This window comes from Anopheles nili, chromosome 3, assembly GCF_943737925.1.
Source record: "Anopheles nili chromosome 3, idAnoNiliSN_F5_01, whole genome shotgun sequence".
NCBI classification, from domain to species: domain Eukaryota; kingdom Metazoa; phylum Arthropoda; class Insecta; order Diptera; family Culicidae; genus Anopheles; species Anopheles nili.
Genome location: NC_071292.1, coordinates 31992669 through 32018873, shown reverse-complemented (window position 1 = coordinate 32018873; position 26205 = coordinate 31992669). Strand labels below are relative to the sequence as shown.

Here is a 26205-nt window from a genome sequence, read left to right as displayed (position 1 = left end):
AAATTAAGTTCTAAGCATCTTTCACGCGCCTTTTCTGCCGGAGAACATAAGATCCGCAACAACCGCTCATTGTTGGATGGTGATCATCAGCAACACCCATTGCAAGGCGTTCATATTTTGCTTTCTGGTTTCGTTTCACACCATGCCGACCACGAAGACGCGTGCTTTCGTCGCAATCCGCACGCGCGCACCACAACAGCAACTATAAAAACCTCACGACGAATTTGCAGTTCATTAAAAATGGTGTTTACCGAAGGTCCTGCGCGTCGCCGGGTGCTTACAAAATGGAGCCGCGAATCGTTCGCGCCACAGCCTCCGTGGTCTCTCTTCTTCAAAAGCTGACCCAAATTGTCTATCCTCTTTAATACCTCGATGCGTGGGTTGGAAGGAGGATTCGTGTTTGGCGCCCACAATAATGGGCGCCCCGAGTTGATGCAAATGAATGAAAATCGGACCGCAGATCTCGACCGATCCTTTCGACGCGTACTTTTCCACGACCAGACCATGCCGTGATGGCGCAAATGTTGCGGTTACCGTCGTCTACTGGAAAACATAATTCTCAACCCCTTGTCCGCCTCTCCCTCGCTCTGTCTCCTTCCACCAATCGAGGGTACTCTATTGCCACCCCCAAAGACCAGTTTTCCCTCGTGTCTGTTTTGAGGCGAACAGTTATCCTGCCGCCATGCGACCGCACGCGAGCACGGATATGTTGAGGTTTTTGGTGCTACCGACAGCACGCTAGTAGCCCCTTCACAGCATCGTATGCTAATGACGCTCCGTGTCTCGAGTTATGGTGATACTATCGTCCTTCTCAGCCTCCCCGAGTGTTGGGGGGAGGTCATTATTATCATCCCCCCAACCTAAGCCATCCGAAAGGGTGCGAAAAATCGCCACACCAAACCGACGCGTCCCGGATGTGGTCGATCGAGTCTTAGTGAAGGTGACCAACCGCATCTTCCCTGCTGGCCGGTGTGTGTGGGTGTGGGTGTGTGTGTGTATGCGGTTAATTCCTGCAGCGTGTCTCCGCTAATGGCGACCGATTATTTCGACCGCACGGTTGCCATTTTCCGGCATCGCGGTGTAGCGAGTCCCCCAAAAATCCCCGTTTCGTGGATCCCTTTTCCGGTTTACCGTACGGCCTGTTGCGGTTGTAGTGGTGAATATCTCCACCCACGCGATCTTTCGTCCCATCTTCTTCCATCCGCCTTCCTCTTGACCCCAGCGAATGGGTTCTTTAGATTCCTTTCTCGAAACTGGAGGTTGCTTCTCAGACGGTGAGGGTGGCAATTTGTTTCAACATTCCCGTGACTCCTGGGGAGTGTTCCCGAAACGTGAGTTGGTGGTACAACCCCGAGAAGCAATTTTCCAAACCCAGCATGCTCATGATAATGCCTGGCCGCAGTAATGAAGACATTAGTTGGAGATGTTTAGATGGTGAATGCCTTCTAAGCAAAACTCGGGGGAACCTAAGGCGCGGATGGATTTTGTTGGCGAAAATGGTGCAATGTTGTTGGACAATTCCACAAACAAATTGACTCTTCCGGAAATGGAACAAAAGCTTAATGTTTCTGAATAAAAGTTAAGCACAGGAATTTTAGTTATTAAAATTGTAGTACTTTCTATTGCGCTTTCCGTAGGCATTTGGAAAAAAAAACTATGCAAAAATCATGAAAGTGACCATTCTATTCCACTGAAGATAAGATCGACACGTTGTCAAGGTAACATGCAATGATCTCTTAATGGAAAAAATAATCAAAGCAACCGTTGTGCAGCACCTTAAGCCATGCAACAAGCCTAACACCATAATACAAATTTTCATTACGGCCTTACAAATGAATCCATGGTGTGTAAGTTTCAACCATTTCCGCAACGCTACATTGATATGGTGTCAATAATATCCTGCCCGTAGTACCAAAAGTAGTTCGCAGCTTAAACAACGTCATTTCCATATTGCCGTGACCCCCTTCACGTGCCATCTGAGCATCTTCTTTCACCGCCAAGCCCGTAGCGAGGTGTTATTTCCGTTCCGGTTCCGACCGGTGGCATCTCCAACCACTCGGAAGAAGGAACACCAGCATCGAGCACGTGTCGTCTTGCCACGAAAGGCGAGCGACGAACGAGATCATTTCCACTTACTGCCAACCGACCGACCAAGCCCTCAGGCCGCATTCCCCTAAAGGCTCGTTTCGGCCAGCACGCCAAAAAACACGCCAAGAAAACCCTTTACCACGGCCGTAGGGACACGTTTCGACCCGGGCACGTTCGCGACAATCGTGGCCCTCCCCGTGGAACTTTTATTATTATGAGCTAAACGGTAGAAATAAGAGGGAAATTACCTGCGGAAAATGAGTTCTGATTGAATTGCTGCTTTCGAGCATTCTCGTGCTCCGTGTCACGACCCGCCTCGATTCGGGCCGCAGGAAAGCTTTCCGGCCACAGGACGATCCGTGGTCGAGGTGTGTGCTATTTAAAGCACCCGATGTCCTTGTGATAGGGATGTGGGTGAGCGAGAAATCGGTGAGTTGACGAAAATTTCGCACTCCAGAAATCATTCCAGACGCACCGTGGAAAAGCTTCTGTGACGGCTGATGACGGGGAATGCCATAATGGGAAAGGATGATTGAAAATTATTTCCGCTTGTTTGTCCCCGCGTAGCGACACGACCACCGCCTCCAATAATTGCGGCAAAGATGAGTACATTATGCTTCCATTGTGCCGCGTTTGCTCGCTCGGTGTATAAAGGGGGATTTTCTGGGGTGTTTTTGTGTAGCGGAATTGTTTTTTGATGATAATCCTTCGCGAATCAAACCAAGAGCTACCGAAAGCAGGATTTTGTTGGTTATTTTTTGCGGAAGGAGTTCACGAGTGAAGTAAGCTAAATATCCCAAGCTCAAACTAAGGCCAAACCAATTGCAACAACTTGAACAAGAAAAGGATATCTTTTAAGCTTTGGGTTATGTTTTTATGCTCTCTCTTATCCTTATTTAGAAATATGATGAGTGTTTCGACAGTTGAAGAGACCATAAAAATTGAGTTCAAATAATGGACACAAATTTTTAGGCTTGCCTGTACGATTGTATAAATTAATAAATGATATGTAACAGAGAGATGCGTCTAACCATCGTAAAAAGTATATTCCATCCATCTAGCTTCGGAAAGGCATCATTTCCCATTATGGTGAACGCTCGCCCTCCAGCATAATCATCCCCATCGCGTCGTGTTGAATTCAGCTAATAAAAGTTAACAAGACCACACATTCGCGATGCATACAGGCACAATAAAATTCCGCAACCCACAAGCACGGTGGGTGTGAGGTGGGAAATGAGCCAAAAAAAGAAAGAAAAAAAATAGATCCGTTGGAATTAGGACGTAAAAGTGAATAAATCAATTCACGACTCCCACCAAACGACCGCCCACCTATACACCCACACACCGGAAGCGTGGTCGCCGGTGATGGGGACGCGTCGGGGCGTCGGAGGGCCAGCAGGAGAGGTCCTGCGTCATCTATACAACGCAAGGATTCGCGATCCGCAACGCGCATAGTTACATCCTTTTGCCGTTCGATTTGGTCGCAACGCAAGAGCAGGAAAGCGAACCATAAAAGCTGCTCCTGCAATGTGCACGAGTGGTTCGAGGCTCGAGTTTGAATTTGTCTGCTTTTTTGCGTCCGCCCTAGCCGTTCTACCAGCGGTGCACATGGAAAAGAAAAAGATAAAACACAGCTGCAACGCTTCTTCGGGAGAAATAAAAGCAGCAAAAAAAAAGCACGCTAGCAAGGGGAAAAATGTAGACTACAGGGAAACGGAAAAAAAATGGCGACTAGCAGTGCAGGTAACGGGGAGTAAAATCAATAGGAAGCTATAAATTAAATTAAACAGACAGACAGTCCGACAGCCAAGCAGGCGAACCGAACAGCGAATGGAAAACGTTCCACGAGAGGCGTAGCAGGCGTTGCCGGTGCATTTAATTCATTTTTCTATGTCGTATATTTGTTTATCTCCTTCCGTTTGTACTTTATACAAATAAAAGAAAATTCTTTTCTACCATCTTTTTTCTTCTTCTCTCTCTCTCTCTCTCTCTCTCTTTCTTTCATTTTATCACATTGGAGGAAGTTCTTTTCAATTACAATTTATCGTCACTCTTTTTTGAATGGAAGTTTTTTATTAATATTATTTATATGTTTAGTAAAAAAATATTGAATGAAAATTATTACGCCGTCAACCTGTGAACATTTTGTAAGGAATGGCCAAATGTGGGCTATTAATGCTTCGTGTCGTGTTTTCTTTCGTACCTCTCCGATATGACTCGTTAAGGAAGCAAACTCAACAATATTTTACTTGTTTCCGTTTTATTCCATTTGGCGCTCATAGAAAAAGCATCATTTTACACCAACCGCTAGATGTGACATCAATGAAGAACATTCTTCATACCGACCGTCGAAGGTATGATGATGAAAAATAATTATTAAAACCCCCTTTTACGCCAACAAAAGCAACGGTTCTATTCATTCTGTGAGAAAGAAATGCCGCTTCAACAGCAGTGGGTGTTCGTTTATTTTTTGCGACAGTTTTACAGTAAAAGAAAATCACAACTACAGTGCTTTTTAGTCAACATACTTGAAATCCCTTTCAGCCTTGTTTTATTGATAAATTCATTAAACAATATGATATGATGAGAATATTCGCCTTTAAAAACTCGCTTTCAACCATTTTTTCACTCAAAATGTACAACAAATGCCAGAACATAGAAACATAGAAATCGTTATTGTTTCTAACGTAAACTGATATTGTTCAGTTGACGTATTGTGCCACATTCATTGAAAATTCGTTGGACAATATCTCTTTGTGAAGATGTTATATTTTTAAAACAGCATTCGCTTCAGTAGTAACATAATCTTTATTAATAGAATGAATGTTTCTTTGGTAGTCTTGTTCAAAAGTGTCCTCTTCCAGCAGGCAAATGAATTTAGAATTTACTCGACTGCGATATGGTTGTCCTTAATTTGGCCCAAAATTTGGCACTCACAACCCGGCGAAATGAGCGTAATTTCAAAGATCGAAAACGATCCTTCTCCCTTACATTCGGTTCATCTTTCCACCACATTTCCACAAGTCGTCCAACCAACCCAGGGCAACTTTCAATGGCTTTTTCTGCAACGTTTCCTAGCTCGGGAAAGCCAAATCCCATGCCCAACGGTGTGCGCACATGCCACACGATGACACATTGCGCGCTGCCATTGAAAATTGAAAGAAATGAGAATTTAATGCTACGAGAAGCGAGCAAAACCCACCCACACTCCAAGCCGCCAGCTCACCACCGCTGTGCTATCCAATTTCGGTCCCATTCAGTCGCTTTTCTCGCTGCCAGGTGTACCATTCGGATTCATGGCATTTTCTCTTAGCCTGGCACCCGCCACCGGGGATAGGTTGCACGAGCCAAAACGAACGGCATACGCTTATAATCACATTTTTCTTCGATTCACTTGCCCCCATTGGTGCCGTGGGCGGATGTTGAAGCTATTCTACGCCCATTATCAGCACACACACACACATACACACAACGGTGCACCTCGATAGCTCGATTAACCGTGGAAACTAAAAAGTAAAACATGCCAGAAGTATCGCTGTTCTGTACACCTCCACCCGGACGATTTTCCTTTTTGTGCGCTGCTGCTGCATCGCATGCCGAATGAAGTGTCCTTTGCTTCATGGAAACGTTTGCAACCGTGGGAGTTTATTAAATTCCTAGGGAGTTTTGTTCTCCTCTGCGCTTTGGCCAATTACTGCACGAGGCGGATACGGAATCTGCTAAGCATCTTGTAGTCACGAGCCCAACAAAGCTTGAACAGAAAATTGAAATTGATTAAAATGCTAGCAACATTGGAACCATTCGCACAACATCAGCTCATTTTTCGGCACCCAACTATCCTGAGGTCTCTTTATTAGTGGTATCAGTATATGCAACAATTTGCATCTGCATTACGAATACAAAACTATAGTCCTAGACTGATTGCTCTCACAAAAAAAGGATAGTTGAATTTCGTGTAAAGTGCTTCGCAGTCGACGTTCACTTCCTTTGTATCGATGTTCTCTTCACGCACTTTCTGAACGCGTTTTGTATTGTTTGAAGCGCTTTCCAAATACCAGCTGCATTGTTTCGTTTTAAGTTAAAATAATTCCTTCTATGCTGTGTTTCTGAACTACTACATCAAGCGGTACCACGTTTCTAACGTCAAAGCTACCCGCGATCCACATCTACAGATTATTTGGTGTCAATGGAGATTGCGTGCTGGGGTGGCATTTTCGTGCAGTAAGTGTGTGCTAGGCGGATTGGAATACACGGTGAACAATTAGGTGCAGTGCCGAAGGGTGTATGAAAGTTCGTTCATTCTTTTTCTTCCGAGTGTCACACATCCTGTGGAACGTGTCCACTCTCTACCAGCCTCGGGATGGGAATGGGGAGGGAATGTGAAGAGGTGCACGGACAGTATGTGCTCATGGCACAAACACACAAAAACTCACACTGACTCACACAATTAGCTATGCTACGTAAACTACCCTCTTTTGCTACTCTATTCTCACAAACACTCGATCTCTCGGTCACCCGATCGCGTGCCTTTTCGTCCTAGATCTAAACAACAACAGCAACAACATCAACAACAAATCAAGACTAAAATATCACGGCTGATACTACACGGATCCACACACACGTGCGACTTGATACACGCGAATGATCGTTGTGCAGTTTGATGGGGATGCAGGACATCAGCTTGGTGCAATTAATGATTCTAACGCTCACATGTCAATTGCTTTTTGCTAGTCTTTAATGGTATCCGCCCCTTTGGGGCTTGTTGCGACTATAACCTACTGCTTTCACTACGTTCGTTTAGTAACTATCGACAGCTACGGAATTGCGGTGGTCGGTGCATTGTTAAGTGTTAGTAATGTGTACGATAATTGCTGCTAGCCTTTAGATGGTGTTACCGATGTGTGATCTCTTCCTGCTGGATCTGTTTTCCCTATCGATCTTATACGCTGATACCGTCGTTTCTATAGAAAAAAGGCACATGTTGGATATAGTTACGGTTTTGGAAAAGCGTTGGGGCGATTCCTTTAAAATCTTCCTTTCAGGCAACGGTAGAAACAAAATCGCTTCCTTGTTACCTTCCTCTATCCGTTTCGGCTCTCTTCGCTTACAGTTAAGACTACATTTTCTTTTTTTTTGTAAACATACCAAAAATGTACCCCTTTATAAGTGACCCTAGATTGGCAGGGGGATTTCCTTTGTTTGCATATTTAAAAAAATAGTTCTGTCTTTCGAATGCTTGCTATTCCGGCGGGCCGTCGTATATGTGCGGTTTTCGAATCTCGCTCATAAACATGAACGCAGTATTCAGTTTCACCGATTCCTGATGTGCGCTATCGTTTCCCTGATACGGTTGGATTTGTCTAGCATTAACAAGAATTGGGGGACGTGTGCTATCGTTGTTGAATTATTGAGACAAGTATTTTATGCTTTCTTTACTACATGTTTCTGCTGCGGCTTCAAACTAACTTGCTTAAAATCATCCAACCTTCCTTCTACGTTATCATTCCTTCTGTTTGAGGAATTTGAAATTGATTCGCTTGCTTCGTTGGCAGCACATCTTAGGTGATCTCTTTTCAACTGCATCTCAGCTGGTCCGGTTTGTAAAAGTTTTCCTGATTACATCCTCGATGTTCGTCATAAGATTCCAATTTGGTGGAACTATTTCAGCACAGAAAATTACTTTCTGCTCTTCTCTTCGATTGATTGTTGCGCGGCTGCTCTCCTCTGGGTTTACTGGTGTTGGCTCTTCGCGTTTTCGCGACTCGTCAAGATGTTGTAAGCGCAGCCTAACGCCCATGATATTTCATGCCCGTCGATTTTTTTGTACAACTAAAACGGCAAAATACTGTTGGGTCATTTGTTTCAAATCAAAACCTACCGGAACATACCTTCAGCGGTGTCTTGGCCTTTAACCCGTAGCCTTCTTCGAGCAGAGTCGAAATAAACACTAGATCAACGCACATAAACGGTTGATCTGCGTTTGCTTCGGCACACACCTCGCGGGATTTGCTGACAAAATCGCCGACTGTCGTTTCCCCACCCTGCATCGGATCTGGAATGAAGCGATATGACCAAATAAGCATCAATTTGACGGCACCAAAACATTCGCAGACTTACCAACAAGCCCCGTTTCGATGGCACGATCAAAGAAGTAGCTAAAGGCGGAAATTTCGTGCTGCTTCAGAGTAACCGGCTTCGGTTTAAGTGTCGGCATAAGCTTTTGCTTAACAACCGACGCGCACAGCTCGTAATCTACGACGGGGTTTTCAGCCGTGGCCTTCGGATTGTCCTTGCCGGTGATGTAGTACTGGCCCGTACCGTACCGGAACAGCTTGTCGTGTATGATCGGATTGACACACTCGCTCACCAGCTTCGTTTCGTTCTCGGCAGCCTTGTGCGTGAATACGGCATGCCGTACCGCGTGCAGTCCAGCACCGAGATAGCTATTGGTGAACACCTCGACGTACGAGTTGAACGTTGGGACGCGATGCATGAACCCCTTGTAAAGCGGGGTTTGCGATACATCCCTCGGTGCGAATGTCACCTGCGTGCTGCCGCCACCCAAATCAAGCGCAGCCACCGTGTTCCGGCCGTTCAGCTTACCCAGCAAGAAGTTCACCGTAAACCAGGAAAAGATACCCTCATCCGTGCCGTCCATTATCTCCACAGCTTTCTCGTTCACCAGGAAACCGGACGATTTGAACAGCTCGCGACACGCGACCAACAGTGCTTCTGCCTGATCCGGCTTCAGTAGCCGCAAGCCGGCAGTTGCCTTTAACACCAGTGGGGTTTGGGATCGCTTCTCTTTTGGCACGACGTTCCTAGCCTGATCCAACAGCTTGTCAATGCTAGCTGCTCCATCCGCGGGTCTTTCGGCGAACGCTGACAGTCCCGGTTTCGACTGTTGAAACAACTCATAGTCTAACACGAGCCGACCATCAAGGTAGCCATGGTGAAACTCGAACGCCAACACCCGGCTGCCGGTTGAACCGGCATCGATCACGACGGCATAGATTTTTTCATGGTAACCAAGCTTCCCGGCGATACCGTCGATGATCGGATGAAACGAATCGGTGTACGCACCGAGCAGGAATATAAGCATCGAGGCACATATAACGAGGCAGATGAACGAAAATCGTAGATTACTTCCAGTCGGCGATCCCTTCGACCCACTGGGGCCCTTTCGGCGCGATCCGGCAGGAGGTTGTGTGCGTTCCGATGAGTCTTGCTGTTGTAGCTGCAAAGGTTGTTGAAGCGAGAAAAAAAAACATTAGCCGTAACGTTCATTTGCGAACAAACACCATCGCGCAAAAAGGGCTAGAAGCTTGAGCGTAAACTTCTCCAATAAAACTTGCAACTCATGTAATTGACGAAGTTGCCTAATCATCGCGTTTGTCGCGTCATCATTGATATGGCGATCATAGCAGTGGCAAAGACAACGTCGCGTCTCAAATAATCACTCCAAATAGCTTCCTACTGGTGCCTGTGTAAATATTTGCAGACCATCCCTTACCAGTTCGTATTCGAAGCCCATCTTCTCGTGGCTGGTGATCGGACAGCAAAGTGGGGTTTATCTTATCTAAAATTCAACAAAAAATATAACCCCCTATTGTCCGCTTGCTGCATTGTTTTTCTTTGCATCCAGTAGACAACACCCAATCCGTCGAATGCATACAATTGACCACCGTCGAACGCGTCAGCCTGTTGCAGCATCCAACTGGTGTTGTTTCCGCTTCCCAGCAATGGCGATGTGGTGGAAAATTTACGTAAAACCACTCCACCACCCAATCGACCGCGGCAACACCATTGAGGTAATAAAAATGCGTCTACTTTCGCTGCCACTAGCCGGTTAAAACTGTCGAGCACTCGACCGCGAATGGATGTTTATTACAACCAAAAATAGGACGTTGAGGAAAAATGTTTCCCCGGAAAACTCTCTCAATACGCGTGCGAAGCTTACATTACGACTACTCAGCGTTTTGACGTTTCCTCACTATGTAACCGAGTTTTGAACCGAGCAATCGCAGTTCTTTCGAGAGCAAAAAAAAACCTGCACCACTGTCAAACGAGGATATGCACTCTTACCTTCCGGGTTCGCAAATTTTGATTCGCCGTCGGCATTTTGATTACAGTTTCTGGCCGGTAAAAGAGCTAAAACAACAAGACACAAACGGCAACGAGTTAAGGCAGCCCCCGCCTGAAGTGTACGACGAACCAAACGAAAACGAGACGACGGTTCTCTCTCGGCGCTAAGGGCTCTTGGAAAAACAGCCCGTTCGACAGTGTGTGCTACAGTTTTAGCCACCGACTGTCAACGGGGAAAAAATCGGCTATATTCTTATCGAGCCATTCAGCTAGCAAGAGTAGCAGCAACGTTAGAAGAGTAATATATAGAAACGCATTATATGTTTTTCATGACATTGAATCGAATATTTGCTCAGTTTGTAGGCAATTTATTGGTATTTAATGCGTACTTTTGAACATGTGCGAATGCTTTGGCTAACAGTAGCACTTTGACAACCAGATTTGAACGGTTTTGATTCGACAGGCACGCTCTCTGTTTACAGTACGGTAACGACAGTTCCACTACTTAGCCACTCCTCTAAGTTTTTGCATCGCTGCCAGCTGTCATCGCAGAAGGCATTAGAAAAAGGCACAAAAAGTTTCCACTTTGCTAGCGCATAGATGCAAAACCAATTTCCTCGAAAACGTTGAACGAGCCGCATCCCAAACTGTGAAAAAATCGCGCTCCAATCCGTACCGATCGAAGTGCAGCGAAACCGCATCCGATTGCCTCTTTCAAACAGCAAGTGCTGCAGCAGCAAAGTGCCCGTAAGAAGAAAAAGTGCGCCGGTTCTAGCGGTTTCTTAATCGCTTGGCACCAAATCCGTGAATCAAACGCGGCCCCGACGACGATTGGCGTTGCTTATCAACTTGAAGTAATCATTCATAAAAGCCGTCGCCCTACAGCCAGGCGGGTTCATTCCATCGTGCGTTCGGTAAACGGTTGTGCTTCAGCAAGACCACGTCCCCGGGGAAGCGACTGATTAGCGCCAGTGTCCGCGAGAAATCCGCCCAAATTTTTGTGCGTGTAATACGATTGTGTCCATCGTACGAGCATGGAAAATAGAACCGAGAACGGGCACGGAAATTCCGGGAAGGAAATCCGCGTCTGGTGCGACGGATGGTAAGTTAATTGGATTTGTTCGATTACCGCAACAACGACGAGTCTCCTGCTGACTGCTAGCTGATGCAATGGTTGCTGCGATTGGACGAAAAAAAAACGTTCGGAAAATCGTTTCCCACAACACACCGTTGTTTGGGGTTTCCCTGTGACCTTAGGACGAAGTGTACTTGAGGCTGACCGAGGGCCGTAGTCCAAAAATAGAATTATTTCTCATAAATCGCTGGTTGGCGCTAGGTGGTGTTAGTTGCACTTACGCTGGGTATCGGCTAATTTAGAAACGCCCTTTTTTTTGCTGGCCAACCATAATTCCCAAATAGAGTGCACTTTCGGTAGATTTATTTAAAGGAGAAAAAAAGCCCATCTGTTTGTAAAGTGACCTCATTCGTGCTGGTGTGTTTTTTTTCCTTCCCTTCACCTTGACACAAGGCGGTCTGCCTCCATTTGGCCAGATCGGTGTGCTCCGGTACTCTGTGTGTGTGTGTTTGTGTGTGTGCATGTGCTGTGTACCTTTCGCAACCGCGTCGAGAACTTCGTTGCAATGGGTTCAACACGGAACCGCAGTGTGCATTGATGCAATCACCGTACAAAGGCTCGAGAACCGGGGTCATTCAGTTAGCTCGTCACTGGCTGCTGCAGGTTGCTTGCACATTCCCATGGATATAGACCACTCAGTTCCGTTTTGTACACAACTTTGTTCTACAAATTAGCCCTCGAAAGCGGTGACTGGGCTGAGGTTTTCTTGCCAATCATTCCTCGCAGCATATCTCCGCCAGGAGCCAGGTTCTCTTTGTTCAGGAAAAGAAAATTTACCAACGGTCTTAATCAGTCACTGGTCGCTGCTTTAAATAACTCATACGCTACAACCAGTGCGCCAGTGCACGAAGAAAGCGGAAACTCGCCGCAATCAGCTACAGTTTCGAATCGGCAACGCGCCGCCGGTACGCCGAGTGGAAAAGCGTGCAGCAAACCGTTAAATTGGAGCAACCGTGTAACAACACACGTCGGTTATCAACAATGCATTGCGGCGGTTACTGGACTTTCGGACCCTGCACGACTTTGGAACGTCGTTTCCTGGGTTCGAATGAATATGGGCGAGTCCACAATCTAACGGGTTCGAATGTGAAGCCCTACACGGTTAGGTGAATGAACCTCTCTGCTCTAGCAAGCAGTTCGAGGGCTCGCAATCAAGCCAGTCAGCGGCAGTAACCCTTTGGGGCAACCACCGGCGCCAATCGAAAGCATGCGCATGAACAATTTCGGCATCGCGGGAACCTTCTGTCAACCGTGGACGCACGGTTGCTGGATTGAAGAGCAACGCAGACATCCAAACGGGATGCACTAATCAAAACATTACACGCGCGATCGTATGATTCACGCCATACGCCTATCAGCGTCGAGCTGCGCTCTCGCGTGGTAACGTCATCGACGAAATACGCGCGCGCGCACGTGTGTGCTCTAACGTCCGAGGGAAACGTGCGAAGTGCGCAAGACTCGGAGCGCGAACAATCATCGCGTAGGGAAGATGCGTTCATCCAAAAGCATCCATAGGCAAGCCACGAGCACGTGTACTGACAGATGAAGGAGCGAAAAAAAAGAGAAGAAAAAAATTCGCTCACCAACAACACCGCAATTGCATTTCTTGTATATGCGTATGCCCGCTTTTCTGCGTTTCGTCGTGCCGGCGAATAACGCGGGAATGGAAGGAATGCACGCGCGCACACCCTGGTAGAGAGGAAGGAAGCGAGGATAACAGGTTTTTTTTTCGGGCCCCTTGCGCGAGCCGCCATCACGTTGCGAGCGTGTCAGTGCCGCATGCAGTACTTTTTGCTCGCGTGCCCTTGATTTTCAGCATTCGCGCGTCTGTTTTAACAGATGACGCCAGACGAATGCGTTAGTTGCGAAAATCGTGAGAAGTAGCTGAAGGTAGCGGTTGGGAGCCGGAAAAGTCCGCCGATCTAAATCCACGCTACCTAGTAATACAGAGCATTACTAGGATAAAACCGGTTGCGGATACGCTAGGTCAAGGTCACCGTTTGTTTACGGACCTTGACTTCGCCCGCAGAAGCGTGTAACCTTCGTAAGCAAGGGTGGTTAAAGAACCAATCGTATTCGTGGAATAAACTAAGTCTGTCTCCATGTACCTGCAGCGTGGAAATGAAATCTTTTAATTTACACAAGATTCTTCCTTCGAGACATCGAAAAGCGCAGTACATTGACAACTAGCAGAACATTTGCTATCGTTCATCGAGCCCGTGGAACCGTAAATTACTTATAAATTAAACTTCCTCTCAGTTGATTGAACTAAATGACTGCAATCTCGCATTGAGAGCTTGCTTAGAAAAGATTTACAATTGCGTCGCCAATCAATACGCGCGGGACATCTAGACGACCGACAGAGGCTCTATAGCCTTCAATGTGTGTTGTAGAGACACGCGCTCCGGTCCCAGTGGTTACTGGTTTTTCATTGCGTCGCGTCGTAACGCTAATTAGAATCGAGCAGTATTGTAAGATAAGATAAACTGGTCCTAGCGGGGGATGTGGTTACTCATCACCCTTACACCTTACGCTATCTGTAGTACCGGTGATGTGCTAATGTTTACTTCCGGATGTTCTCCGATTGGTGTCTGATCGTTTACTCATCGCAGACAATCATACTATCGATAAGACGATAAGCAAAATGGTTGAGTGGAGGGAGAATGTTCAAATTAGGCTTGTTGTGTATCAAAACGAAATGTGGCATGCATTGGAACAATGGCATATATTATGTACCTTGACTAATATATCCATCCAATATCTATTCTTGAGCGAATTATATACGTTCGTTCTCTAATTGTGATTACAATCATTGTTTCTCCATCTGGTCAATGTTCTACAAAAGAAGGTTTGTGATATTTATTAAAAACAATTATTGTATGTTAGATGGGAATCTCTTATATTTATCTCTAACGTCACAAACGCAATTTAACTAAATGTAAACATATTGAGCTTAATAAAGGTTACTGTCCCAGAGTGATAAAACCGTTATCTTCCAGAGGCTATTCAATAACGTCCTAATTTAATAATTGCTATCGAAGGACAGAATGTCTCGTTCTGAACGTTGCGAACACATGGGCAAATTGACCTTGTCGCCGTTTATTTTACGTGAAAGTGATGGAATACGTGATCCGTGTTACATCGGTGTCATTTTTACAGCCTTTCCATTTCCCAAGCCCACCGTTTCGTGGCCATTACTTAATTTCTTTGACATTGTTCGTTAAGCCTGACACGTTTCAGACCATTTCTAGCCTCGACGGCTGGCAATTAGCAAATAACGTCTGCCTAACGACACTGCCTAGCCGATACGGTACCGTTCTTTTCAGCTATTTCTAGTCGCATGTGTCCCCAGGCCGTCATATTGGCGTTGGTGCTTGTTCTATTTTTCTGATTCTTTCGTTCCTGCAATACTTGACTGCGGTCTGCAAAATAGCATTACCACGTGTGTTTGTGAAGAAAGATTAAACGAACATATTGAACGAAAATACGACAATTGTCTGCATAATAATGGCTTTTTTATGTTATCTATGCAACAATATATACATTTTTATGACATATGTACAGTGGTATATATCTTATACGTAATATTCTAATGACTACATCTTTCTTTTACAGCTACGATATGGTCCACTTCGGTCATGCGAATTCTCTGCGTCAGGCGAAGGCCCTTGGTCAAAAACTAATAGTTGGAATACATAACGATGAAGACATAACGAAAAACAAAGGCCCACCAGTATTTACTCAGGAAGAACGGTATGCATTAACATTCCTTCCTTTGTTTGTTGTTTTTATTCAGCTAAAAAGCGTTGTAGTTTTGTGTTGAGCTGTTCGCTAGAGATTAATATAAGAGTCAACCGGTGTAAAGCAAATAACTATCAATTTTTTGTTAAACGAGGTAGTGTCCTTCCGTAGGATCATTCAAAATAAAATTATGATTTGATTCGGTTTTGACCTCCGAAACTGGACCACGCGACGGCGATTGCGACAATAAGGGCCTCTGTTAATGCTAGGGAGAGAGGGCCTAACTTTATCTAATCCGATTCGTTCGATTACGCAAGTGTCACGCCACTCGTCTTATCCCTCACACCGGGTCAGTGCCGTACGCCGATGACGTGCGCAATTCTTCATCCCCCTTTTCAAACCGCCAACGTTTATCAAGCTTTTCCAGGCAGTATGTTTTAAAAATAATAAATGTAAATGAGAGCGACAGAGCAAGCCAGCAAATCATTAAATGTCTTAGAGATTCTTTTTTTTTCGTACAGACGACCTTCTGACGTTACACCCCAAGGCTCCGATAATCATTTCAAGACAGTAGATTACACTTACGGAAGTTGCTATGAGTGAATTAACCAGCACAAACTTTGGATGAGCGTTGGGCAGTTATTTTGCTATTTGCTGCTATTGTTACCAACTGTCTTTTACATTAAGCTCACTTCTTGGCTCGAGTACAAATGGTACAAAATTAATGTTAGCTGAAATTGCCAAACTTGGCTTCTAAACGTGGCCCTCAAGGCGCTGATGTTGCTGAGCAATGGTGAGCGTCGTACGCGTCCTCACCGGCAATTCAGGTCGCGCATTGGTACTCGATTGCAGGAGTTCATTGAAAGGCCGTCATGAAAGCGAACTTTGGAACGCAATCGAACGACTATGGCTTGCCTGCTGGAGGCATTTCAGATCGCAAAAACTCCCTCTGGCATGCCGCAAACGTTGTACACTGAGATAGCGAGAGAACTGACGTGGACAGGCGGCATGAAGCGATTCTCGCGTACAATTTTATGTCCGTCAGGCTTTTTTTTTCTTTCCTCTCCCAGACAGGAATTTGCTTCAGAGAGCAGCAACTGGGGAGGTTGAGCAGGGCCATTTCTTATCAGGGGCAACACGGTAAAGTATCGCATAGTAGCTATGCTATCAAGAGTTGCCGCCTGTTCCGGAGTATTGTACCCGTTGATGCAAAAAAAAAGCAAAATTAAAACTACTCCAATGGAGTGCGCATTTCGCAGATTGTTTGTTGATTTAATTGTCTAATGTTCGATAAAAGATGCATGTGCATTTTAGGTGATCTATAATATTGAGCTTTATGTTCAATGACAAATGTTTATTATGCTCCAAAATTACTAACTTTCTTATTAAACTATAGGATCATGTATAATGTATACACAATAGTAAAAAAATTATATCTCCTGGGCGATATTATTTCAAAAATGCAATATGGATAGGTTTTTTTTCTGTTTCATTCAAATGCTGGGTGTGAAACATCTGTCTTTCTGAAATCATATTGAAACTAATTCGATAAGTTGTTAAACTCGCAGCAAAAAACACATACTATCTTTTTGGAGAACAGTGAAAATAATAACTATAGATTTGTATGTTCAATAGTCGTATTGGGTGTTTTATACTCCTACTAACAGTTATATACCTTTAATCGCCGTAGATACAAAATGGTTCGTGGTATAAAATGGGTTGATGAAGTCGTCGAGGATGCACCCTACGTGACAACACTGGAAACTCTGGATAAATATGACTGCGATTTTTGCGTGCATGGAGGTAAGTGTTTGGAAGAATATGCATGGTATTTGCTACGAAAAAAGGGTATTGGAAATCCGGCAGAGAACCAGATTGAACAATACAAATGAACCTGAACAAACGCATGCTGTTTTTTTCATAGAGGTCTGGGTAGGTTGCCGTAGCGATAGTTGCTCGGCTGACCTAACGTCGCTATCATCAACCCCAATCTTGGGTGGTGTGATGTTGTCGGACCAGCCTGTACGTTATCAGCTCGAGCACGCCGATAGACACAAAACACCGTTTCTAGCGGATCCGGGATCACATCCTTGCAAGACTGTCCGCTTTTTAAAAATCTGCGTAGAGTGCTCGATTGAACGTATCGATTTCAATTGATGAGCGCAAAATGACCCATGAGGGTAGTCACTTCCGAATGAGTCCAGTGCGAGCGTTCAAAATAGCACTGACCTTTAATCAGTAGAGGATTGTTTACTACGGGCTGTTCCACAATTATAACATGATGCTATTTTGACCGCATCAGTTGATTGATTGATTTGCAATAAGTGAACTCTGGACAACGAGGAATATCAATCGAGTATGGATTTTCTACGGTTGATGCATGATATTGGCACACAGTACTGACAAGTTTTTTTTCAATAGCAGTGACTCACTTTCATTGCTCTGTTGAAACAGTGCCTTTCATAAGTTAAAGCGCATTGGGTTATACAAAGCATGCTTGAGATGCTGAACAGAAATGTAACCGTGTGTTTCTTTGTTTGCAGATGATATCACCTTGACAGCTGATGGAGTGGATACCTACCATCTGGTAAAAAAAGCGCTACGATACAAGTATGTAACGAGCATTCCAATGCAGCTGTGCGCTATAGCACTACTAAACCCATGTTTTAAACACATTTTCACAGGGAAGTATCGAGGACGGCCGGCGTCTCTACGACGGATCTTGTCGGAAGAATGCTTCTTCTGACGAAAAACCATTTCAAGCAAGGTGATAAGGAATATGAGGTTGAGAAAGCTGGTAAATATTCATCTCCACATACTCGATCGAGAGCTTGTTTGTTTCGCTGCCGTGTGATCTTTATCCCTTTGCTGCTCTGTATCTTTAGTTAAAAGTATTTGCCGATCCGCTACACATTCTATTTGCATTTTATGTATCCGATGCAAGTCTCAGCTTACGGAGGCTTTCGGTTTTTGTCAACCTAACCATGGGCCTCTTTACTCGTTCTCCGTCGTGTGAGAGCCTATAGCATGGATTGTGCTTTACTTATTGATCAATCCTTGTTGGTTTTTCTTTTCTAACGTCTTCTACTTTGATTCGTTCGTTTCTTCATTTCATAATCATTAATATTTCCGTAAATAATGCCATTCTAACCGATCCTAACTCCCAAGCCTCACTTATGCATGTGCTTTATTTACCCTTCTGTTCTGTTTCTCCAAAATCCCACGTCTATCTCACTGCCTTGTAATGTAGAAGCTATCGATGAATTGCTGGAGAGGTATAATAAAGAAAAATTCGTAACCACAGGCTCGTCGCAGCTCGGCCAAGACCACACGGCCCGTAGCCCATGGACTGGCTGCTCTCAGTTCCTGCCGACGACCCAAAAAATCATACAATTCAGCGATGGCAAGGCACCGAAGCCGACGGACAAGATCGTGTACGTAGCCGGTGCATTCGATCTCTTCCACGTTGGGCATCTCGACTTTTTGGAAAAAGCCAAAGAACATGGCGACTACCTGATTGTGGGGCTACACACGGATCCAATAGTCAATCAGTACAAGGGAGGCAACTATCCAATCATGAACCTGCACGAACGAGTGCTCAGTGTGCTGGCCTGCAAGTATGTCAACGAGGTGGTTATCGGTGCGCCCTACTCGGTGACGGCCGATTTAATGGAACACTTCAACGTGGGACTGGTATGCCATGGGCAGACTCATATAGCGCTGGATGTCGGCAATATCGATCCATACGCGATTCCCAAACAGATGGGCAAGTTCGTGCTCATCGATTCAGGTAAGCGCCACTGGACTGCTGCTGGAAAAGCTCAATTCTGGATCTAATCATACTGCTTGATTTGTCAATTGTAGGAAACACCATTACAACGGAAGATATTGTAGAAAGAATCATCAGGCATCGGCTGGAGTTTGAGCAGCGCAACAAAAAGAAAGAGAAGAAGGAGATTGAGGTGTACGAGGCTATGCAGAAAGTTAAGCTTGCTCAAAAATCCGGTTGACCCGTAGATGGTGACGATGAATAGGGAGTATCTAGAGTTCAAATTTCAAGTCTACATTTATTTTAAACACCATCTCAGCGCGCCCTGTTCCGTGGGCGGCAATAAGCAGTTTGTATTGGTGACTTGTAGCGGAAAGTGATTTCCACAGTCGCCTTGGTTTTACCTATATTTAAACGCCGATAGTTAGGCATCATTCCTGTTAATTTGTTTGATTTTAGTTTAATGAGAAGATTGTACGAACGAGTCAGAGATGAGAAATGGCACACACACACACAGTTTTTGCCTCAAGCAGGCGCGTCAAAATACTTAACAGCCTCGGTTTGAGTCGTTTTATGTCAATTTTAATTCAGATTCCGTTTGTTATCGAACAAGATTTCTGTTAGCTATTTATCGTTTTTAACATGTATGTAAACACACGTCGTTTGTTTTATTTTCACTGTAGTAAACCTGTAATACACTGCATTGGCTATATGCGCTTTAGCACAAAGCACAAATAGCACAAAAACTAGTGTGAAGTGCGATGTGCCTAATGCCGGGGAATGGTGGAAAAGAATCTCAGTTTTCGCCACTAGCGGCGTCAATGTACAAGAAAAGTAAGCGTTTTAGTAGCAAAAACACGGGTTCGTTTTGTAGAAGATGTTTTCTTTTTAACTGAATTGATTGTGTAATGTCTTTTTCCTGTGTGTGGTGTAGTATGTGTGAAGTTTGTAGCGAGATATAAGTCAGTGCAATCAATTAGCAGGACCCACTGGCTCGTGCTGCAATCGTGCGAGGATAGTAAATTATTGGTTGATTAAAATGTTTTTGTGTGTGCACTGAAGCGAGTGCAGTAAAATAATAAAGCTAAACCCTTGGCCAAAGGTTTTATAGGGAACCGATAAGAGCTGCAACGACTATTTAATGGAAAAAAATACTTATCAAGCCAATTTTCCGCAATTGTCCTACCAATGAAATTTTCCTTGCAAATGCTGCATCGTGAGCGCAAAGTGGCGTAACACTTTTTGCGGATAGGATGTGAAATGCATTGGAAGGTATTTTGAAGTCGCTTTAAATAAATCAAAATCATATTATTGTATATACCGCTTCGTAAATAGGTTGCACGCATCAAGCGGCAAATGAGATCTCATGAATGAGATTGTTTTTTGGATGGTAGTGCTGTAAAAGGTGCGCCGAGAACTGAGACGAGACGATGGAGCTTGGATTTTTTGTTTATGTTAAATCCTTCAGCTTAAAACAAAACAGCAACTTAGCGCTCAGAAATAAAATCAAATTGAATTGTGCTATCCATACTTTTGAACACACTCCAGCGAAGCAAACCAAATATACCCACATTGTAACTGAAACTTAACCCAATAGTAATTACTAGCTGCGTGCTTCGTTATATCCGAAAAAGGTGCTTTTTTGCGATCAACGTATATTACGCAACCAGTAGATGCTCGGGAATTGTTGCTGATAAAAAAGTTACTAAAAAACATTCACCTCAATGCGTCAATCATGACATGCGTCGTACGGTAGTCAGCATGGTTAGGTGAAAAGAGAAAGAGAGTGTAAAAATGGGGTGGTATAATAAAATCATTACATGAGGCGTAATTTTGCTAGCTGTTCACGCTGACGAGCACGAAACCAACGCAAGCGGTACGGGCGAGTACTTGCAGTTTGCTTGCATTGCAAATTGTGCGGATGGACAATTTAGTGGATCATTACACTGTGGTGCCCGTCCGTGATTGCTATGGGGGTGAAAAAAAAACTGCATCCATCCAGCGATAAGGTATCCATTCTGTTCTCCGCTGCGCCACTGACGTTGTTTGTGGTGGTTGTTCTATTGGTTTTGTCCGTCCAAGTAGAATCCAATTTTCAACTTTCTCAATCATACTTTGCGATGGGAGATGTAAAATGTAGAGAGGGTCGGCGTTTGCTTATTTCTGGATATGGTATTGTTAAAATAGTTTTTCTACTGAAGCGCGCATTAAATACGGACGTATTAAATGATCGTTTGTCGAGTAGGTGGTTTCCGCGCTATCTGAGCATTTTTTTTAGATTCTGTTCTAAACAATCGATGTGGCAACTCATCCATCCATCGGACTCGGACACACTTCAGCCGGAATGGGTGTCACCGTGATCAATTATAACTGGAACGACCTTCAGCACCAACGCCACCGTCGATCAATATGGATCATCTAAAAACTCCCATACCTGCGGAGGGCATTTTATCTGCAATACACGATCTCACCCACCCGGGAGGAAACGCGAACGCGCTGAGCACATCGAATTACGCGAAAATGCGAATCTGCGGAAAATCTGCTGATGGGATCTCGCGGGCGCACACCCTTTACACACATGCGCGAGCGCGCTGTTTAGATGTCGTTCGAAATCATGTTGAATAGCTGCGACAACGGTGGCTGGGATCGCGCCATTATGATAATACGCCGGTCGAGTAAATGGGAGCCCTTTCTGCGAGCCCATTACGAAGCACGAGCTTCTCCTGTCGCTGCCCGCCGTTGGCTGTGACATCCTATAAGTTAACCCTTGAAGTGCTGTAGTGTGGCACGATCAAGCGAGAAGATATGGCCGGGTTTTTTCACGGAGCTGTGAATTATGTACCATCGCAATGCTGCATCGTTTTATCAGCCAGCTTTTCCGCAATTTCATATCGATAGAATGTTTTTAAAGCATACGTCATTTCGAAGGTTGAAGATGATGAGATCTTTTGCAGCAATTTAGAGCATCGTTTCGATCAGATCGAAAGCAAAGGTATTCACGCGCTAACATTTACGCATGTAAAACAACACAAGGTTCTTTGGGCCACCTGTGCGCGGAAGGGTTTGCGTGTCAACGAGCCGTTGAATTGATGCTGGAAAATGAGAGTGAAAATTCGCATCCCCCTCCCGGTGGGACTGGGGCGAGGCGCCGTTACGGTTGTCACGGGAACTGACCGTTCGTGGACGTGGGGCCACGCAAATGAGCACCCTCTGCGTGGGTCACCGAATAAAGCGCACGCGTTAGTTGGGTTGTGGGCTCGTGACAGAACGAACGTGCTCGAGGGGACTTAATATCGGACCAACTTTTAGTTCGTGGTGTGCGCGAGTACTCGATCGTCGTTTGCCGGAAAATCGCATGCAGAGCCGGAAAAATGCGTTACACCGACCAAATGAATGTGCTGCTGTGTTGTTCCGTGATGTTCACGTGGCTTAGTGATGGTAATTGACATGAAGAGATAATTCCACTTCCTTCCATCGAAGACCCGAGCGTATTAAGCTTTAGTACTTATTTCAATATTCGTTACTTTGTGAATCAGATTCCGTTTCAATTAGCCGCGCAGGACAACTAGATGGGCTCAAATATGTCAATCTAAGCCAAGCACACTGACGAGAGCTCAAACAAACGGAGAGTGTATTTTATTTACTCGTAATTGGTTGTGAAAAATACAAATTCCCATTGTAGTGCACCTGGAGGTTACTGATCGTTTAATTCAATTTTAATTCGATGCGAGCGAATTTGAACCTTTCTCGCGTTTTCATTCTTTCCATCTCTTTCAGTCGCTTTAGTATCGGTCTTTACGGTAATGGACAAAACAAGGACTTTTAGGCTGAAACAAATCCCCTACCTTCCCACTTTCAGCTCATTCCATCGTGGAAAGCGAAGCGCCAAGCAGCAAACCTGTCGCCCGATCACCAGATTCGCTCGCTTACGACGACGCAGCTACGTTCCGAGAATCACCTACGGTTGGAACTACGGCCGCCCTAAAGGAATCGAAGGCACTGTACCGCGTCAGCTGCCCGGGTCTGAGCGAATGCGTGCCGTTGGCCGAATGTCCGGAGCTGCTGCTCGAGATTTCCCGCCAGTGCTACCGGGGTGACTTTTCGCTCTCATGTGGCGTCAACGAGTACGAACCCCATGTCTGCTGTCCACGCGTAACGGCTCCGACCTTCAACGACCAGCGCCAAACGGCCGCTTGTGGGAAAAGCATCGTTCAGGGTGACTTTTACAACGGGCTCGGTGCGTTCCCGTTCGTGGCACGAATTGGGTTTAAAAGTACGTACCATGCGGCGGGAGACAACAAAACCCCACCACCAGAGGGCGCTGTATGGGGTGTTTTTTGTTCTAAAAAACCACCGCCTGACAGTCGTTAGCTTAATGACTGAAAAAAAGAACTTTCGTTGCTTCTTTCGCTTGCTTGCAGACACAAAAACGGGCACGTTCATCTATCCCTGTTCCGGGTCCATCATCGCACGCCAGATCGTCCTCACATCGGCTCACTGCGCCCTGGCCAAAGCCGACAGCCACCGTCTGTGAGTAAAGTGAAACCATTCCACCCATCGATGGAGACGCACGGTTACGGAGTAGTTGTAGCTGGGCATGAAAAAAAAAATGCACCATTTTTCACCATCTAGTGAGCACTGGCCTGGGTTGCTCGTGTCATCGTGACAGCTCGGGCTTTTTTTTTTGTTTGCCCCTCGTTCGATCGTACACACAATGGGATGGATGGTTTTGATTGCGGAAAAAAATGGCGCGTTTTGGCGGCCCAACCGTTCCGTATTGTTCACCGTGAAAGCAGTGGGGTTCTGCCTTTTTTTGTGGCTGGTTCCGTTTCCTTAATATCCATATCCCCGGTTCTGCTGCATGCATACGTTGGCCGCCCTTTTTGTGCAGCACTTTCTCCCGTGCGTAGGGGAAAAGTGTTTGCGCCGTTTTGCCCATTTGCAAACCAATGATGGTTATATCCTGTGCGGGCGAAACGCCACATTATGTGGGCGGAATGGTTATTTTGTATGGTTTTTTTTTGCAGCCATCTGCTTGTTTTGCGATGGTTGCATGAAATTAATGCATGGGATGGGAAAAACAAAACGAACTAATCAAAAAGTGGTTCGGTTGCATTTTTTCTTGTTTTTAAGTAGCATCATTTTGATGCATTTATAATTTTCATTTCCATCCGTGGACTGATGGTAGACAATTAATCAAACCATGGCAGGAATTTTCCAGACCACAATTCATTCCAGCAATGCCCTTTTAATAGCATTTAAAAGCCTCATTTTATTACCCTTTTGTTATCATTGCTGCATAATGTTCTAAACGTTTCCGTGACCTTACACTTGGCTCGTTTCGTTTAATGCATGCAGTTGTACTTCCCATTGCTTATTAACAAACCCTTGAAACCCAAAAGAAACGCCTGCATAAGAAAACAGCCACCGATCGTTCAGAACATTGAGATACATTTTCACCTGTTTTTCTCTTCGGTGCGTTTTTTTGTTGTTGACAAAGTATTAATGCCCCTTCAATCACTGCGCTAGAGCGTAACAGCTATTTTCTAGCTGCTTTACATAATACCCCACCCGCGTGGGCTCGCATTACCGCCGGTTGTCGTCAACGCCCGGCGTCGTTCAATGTCAATATTTCGGGAAATCCACCGTCCGATCCATCCATTACGGGCGGCCATTTCTTGCATAATGACATGTTGACGAGCGTACGACGAGCCTATCCATTAATCCGTGTGGCGGAAACAATTTTCCCCCAGCCCACAGTACACGCTGGTTTCCCATACCACCCGTCGATGCTGGTTCGATTCGACTCCCTTGCCCCTTTTTTTTTACTCAGTTCCTTTCGCTGACCTCCGGAGCCCAACAGCCCGGAGTTACAACCCGCGTTACGTTTCATTTGCAATTCAACCCACGCCACACAAAGCCGCTAATAATAAGAACCATGCTACGTGGGTTTTTCCACACTCCCACCCACAGGTCAGCCGTTCGTGTGGGGGATTACGATACACGCACCGATCCGGATTGCGGAAGTACCGGATTCTGTGCACCGGTCGCGATCAACCACGCCGTCAGCCAGATCATCGTCCATCCGGACTACATCGAGGGTCAGTACCACCATGACATTGCGCTGCTGATACTTCGCTCGCCCATCAACTACACGGGTAAGTTGGGGGAGGGGGGGGGAGGGGGAGTGTGGCCACGGTCGGTCTTTTTCATTACCACGCGTTCGTGGTTCGTGGGAAATTAATGCACACCCGGCATGTGCACTGACCGTGAAAATGGGCCGGTTTCGAACACTGCCGGACTGGCGGATCGTCGCAGTCACTCATAGCATCTCTCTCTCTCTCTCTCTCTCTCACTCTCATTTTCCAGTGGCCTCGCAACCGATATGTCTGCATGGCCGCAAGCAGGATCTAACCGTGGGCCGTCGGGTACAGATCATCGGTTGGGGTAAGCTCTCAACCGCTGGGTCTAAATCACCCGAACTCCAAAGTCTGGAGGTCCCGCTGACGTCCTGGGACAAGTGTGTCCGAGCGTACGCTTCCACCGGTGCACTGCAATCACCGCAATCGATCGATGGTGAGTGGATGTGTGCTGGTGGTGAGGGTCGAGATGCATGCCACGGATTTGGAGGTGCACCACTGATCATACGCGATCAGGGTCGGTATGCGCAGATTGGCATTATGTCGTTTGGGGCCGAGACTTGTGGGGCACTAAACATGCCCAGTGTGTACACCTCGATCGCACACTACGCGCCGTGGATTGAGGCAAACTCACCGAAGGCGTTCGTGTGATGGAAACGCCACGCATCGTACCTGTATATAGCTGGTTTTGGCCTGGGAATTCGCACACCGTTGCCTACAGGGCCAGGATTTTGTTTGTTACCGCTGTTTTGTTACGTTTATGTTCCTGCGTGAGGCTAGCCGGATTCACAATAAAGTAAGGAACCGTGTTTGAGTGTAGTCGCTTTGTTTTTGAGGCTTTGTTTCTCTTTCGGAGCTTTCTTGGGTCATGCTCTGGATAGCATATCACATATCCCCATGGTTTTAGCTGTAAAGGTGAGTAAAGTGGCTCTTACAAAAGTATGTTCGAAATGTGCAAATATCCCAGTCGGTCAAAAATGAGTTGCATTGCGTTCCGATTATTATTTACGTGCTTCGTTTTGGTTTCCAGTCAATTAGGAATGTTTTGTAACCACTTACAGGAGAAACAGCTGAATCGATAAAGTGCAACCGTTTATTGAACAGCTTTACAACTTAACACCTTTATTGCGGATGGTTTACGATAGCGACTGAATTAACTCCAACATTGTGTTAACTGTACAATTTCATTCAAACGCTTAATTATGCCGATATGATGGAAAAAAGCTGGTACACAATCGTAAGCGATT

General features: G+C 45.5%; 3 protein-coding genes across 6 annotated transcripts; 2 read left to right on the top strand and 1 right to left on the bottom strand.

Annotated features, from left to right (window-relative positions):
- Positions 1–5918: 5918 nt before the first annotated feature.
- LOC128727374 (ectonucleoside triphosphate diphosphohydrolase 5) lies at positions 5919–10280 on the bottom strand. The gene is made up of 4 exons (XM_053821285.1): positions 10174–10280; positions 8206–9325; positions 7977–8140; positions 5919–7917 (listed from the first exon to the last, which is right to left on the bottom strand). The coding sequence occupies exons 1-4, from the start codon at positions 10207–10209 to the stop codon at positions 7819–7821; spliced, it is 1419 nt and encodes a 472-aa protein (XP_053677260.1). The 5' UTR covers positions 10210–10280; the 3' UTR covers positions 5919–7818.
- Positions 10281–11163: 883 nt separating this feature from the next.
- LOC128727653 (ethanolamine-phosphate cytidylyltransferase) lies at positions 11164–20383 on the top strand. 4 transcript variants are annotated; one of them, XM_053821589.1, is made up of 7 exons: positions 11164–11275; positions 14924–15061; positions 16740–16852; positions 17593–17659; positions 17734–17846; positions 18375–18839; positions 18914–20383. In XM_053821589.1, the coding sequence occupies exons 1-7, from the start codon at positions 11208–11210 to the stop codon at positions 19057–19059; spliced, it is 1110 nt and encodes a 369-aa protein (XP_053677564.1). In that variant the 5' UTR covers positions 11164–11207; the 3' UTR covers positions 19060–20383. The 4 variants fall into 4 exon arrangements, with proteins under 4 accessions (XP_053677564.1, XP_053677563.1, XP_053677561.1 ...); XM_053821588.1 differs by having other exon boundaries at positions 18354–18839; XM_053821586.1 differs by having other exon boundaries at positions 18300–18839.
- A 229-nt stretch (positions 20384–20612) lies between these two features.
- On the top strand, positions 20613–25609 carry LOC128724090 (phenoloxidase-activating factor 1-like). The gene is made up of 6 exons (XM_053817853.1): positions 20613–20620; positions 22596–22618; positions 22678–23091; positions 23240–23348; positions 24792–24976; positions 25188–25609. Exons 1-6 carry the CDS (start codon positions 20613–20615, stop codon positions 25607–25609), a joined length of 1161 nt encoding a protein of 386 aa, XP_053673828.1.
- The last annotated feature ends 596 nt before the right edge of the window (positions 25610–26205 follow it).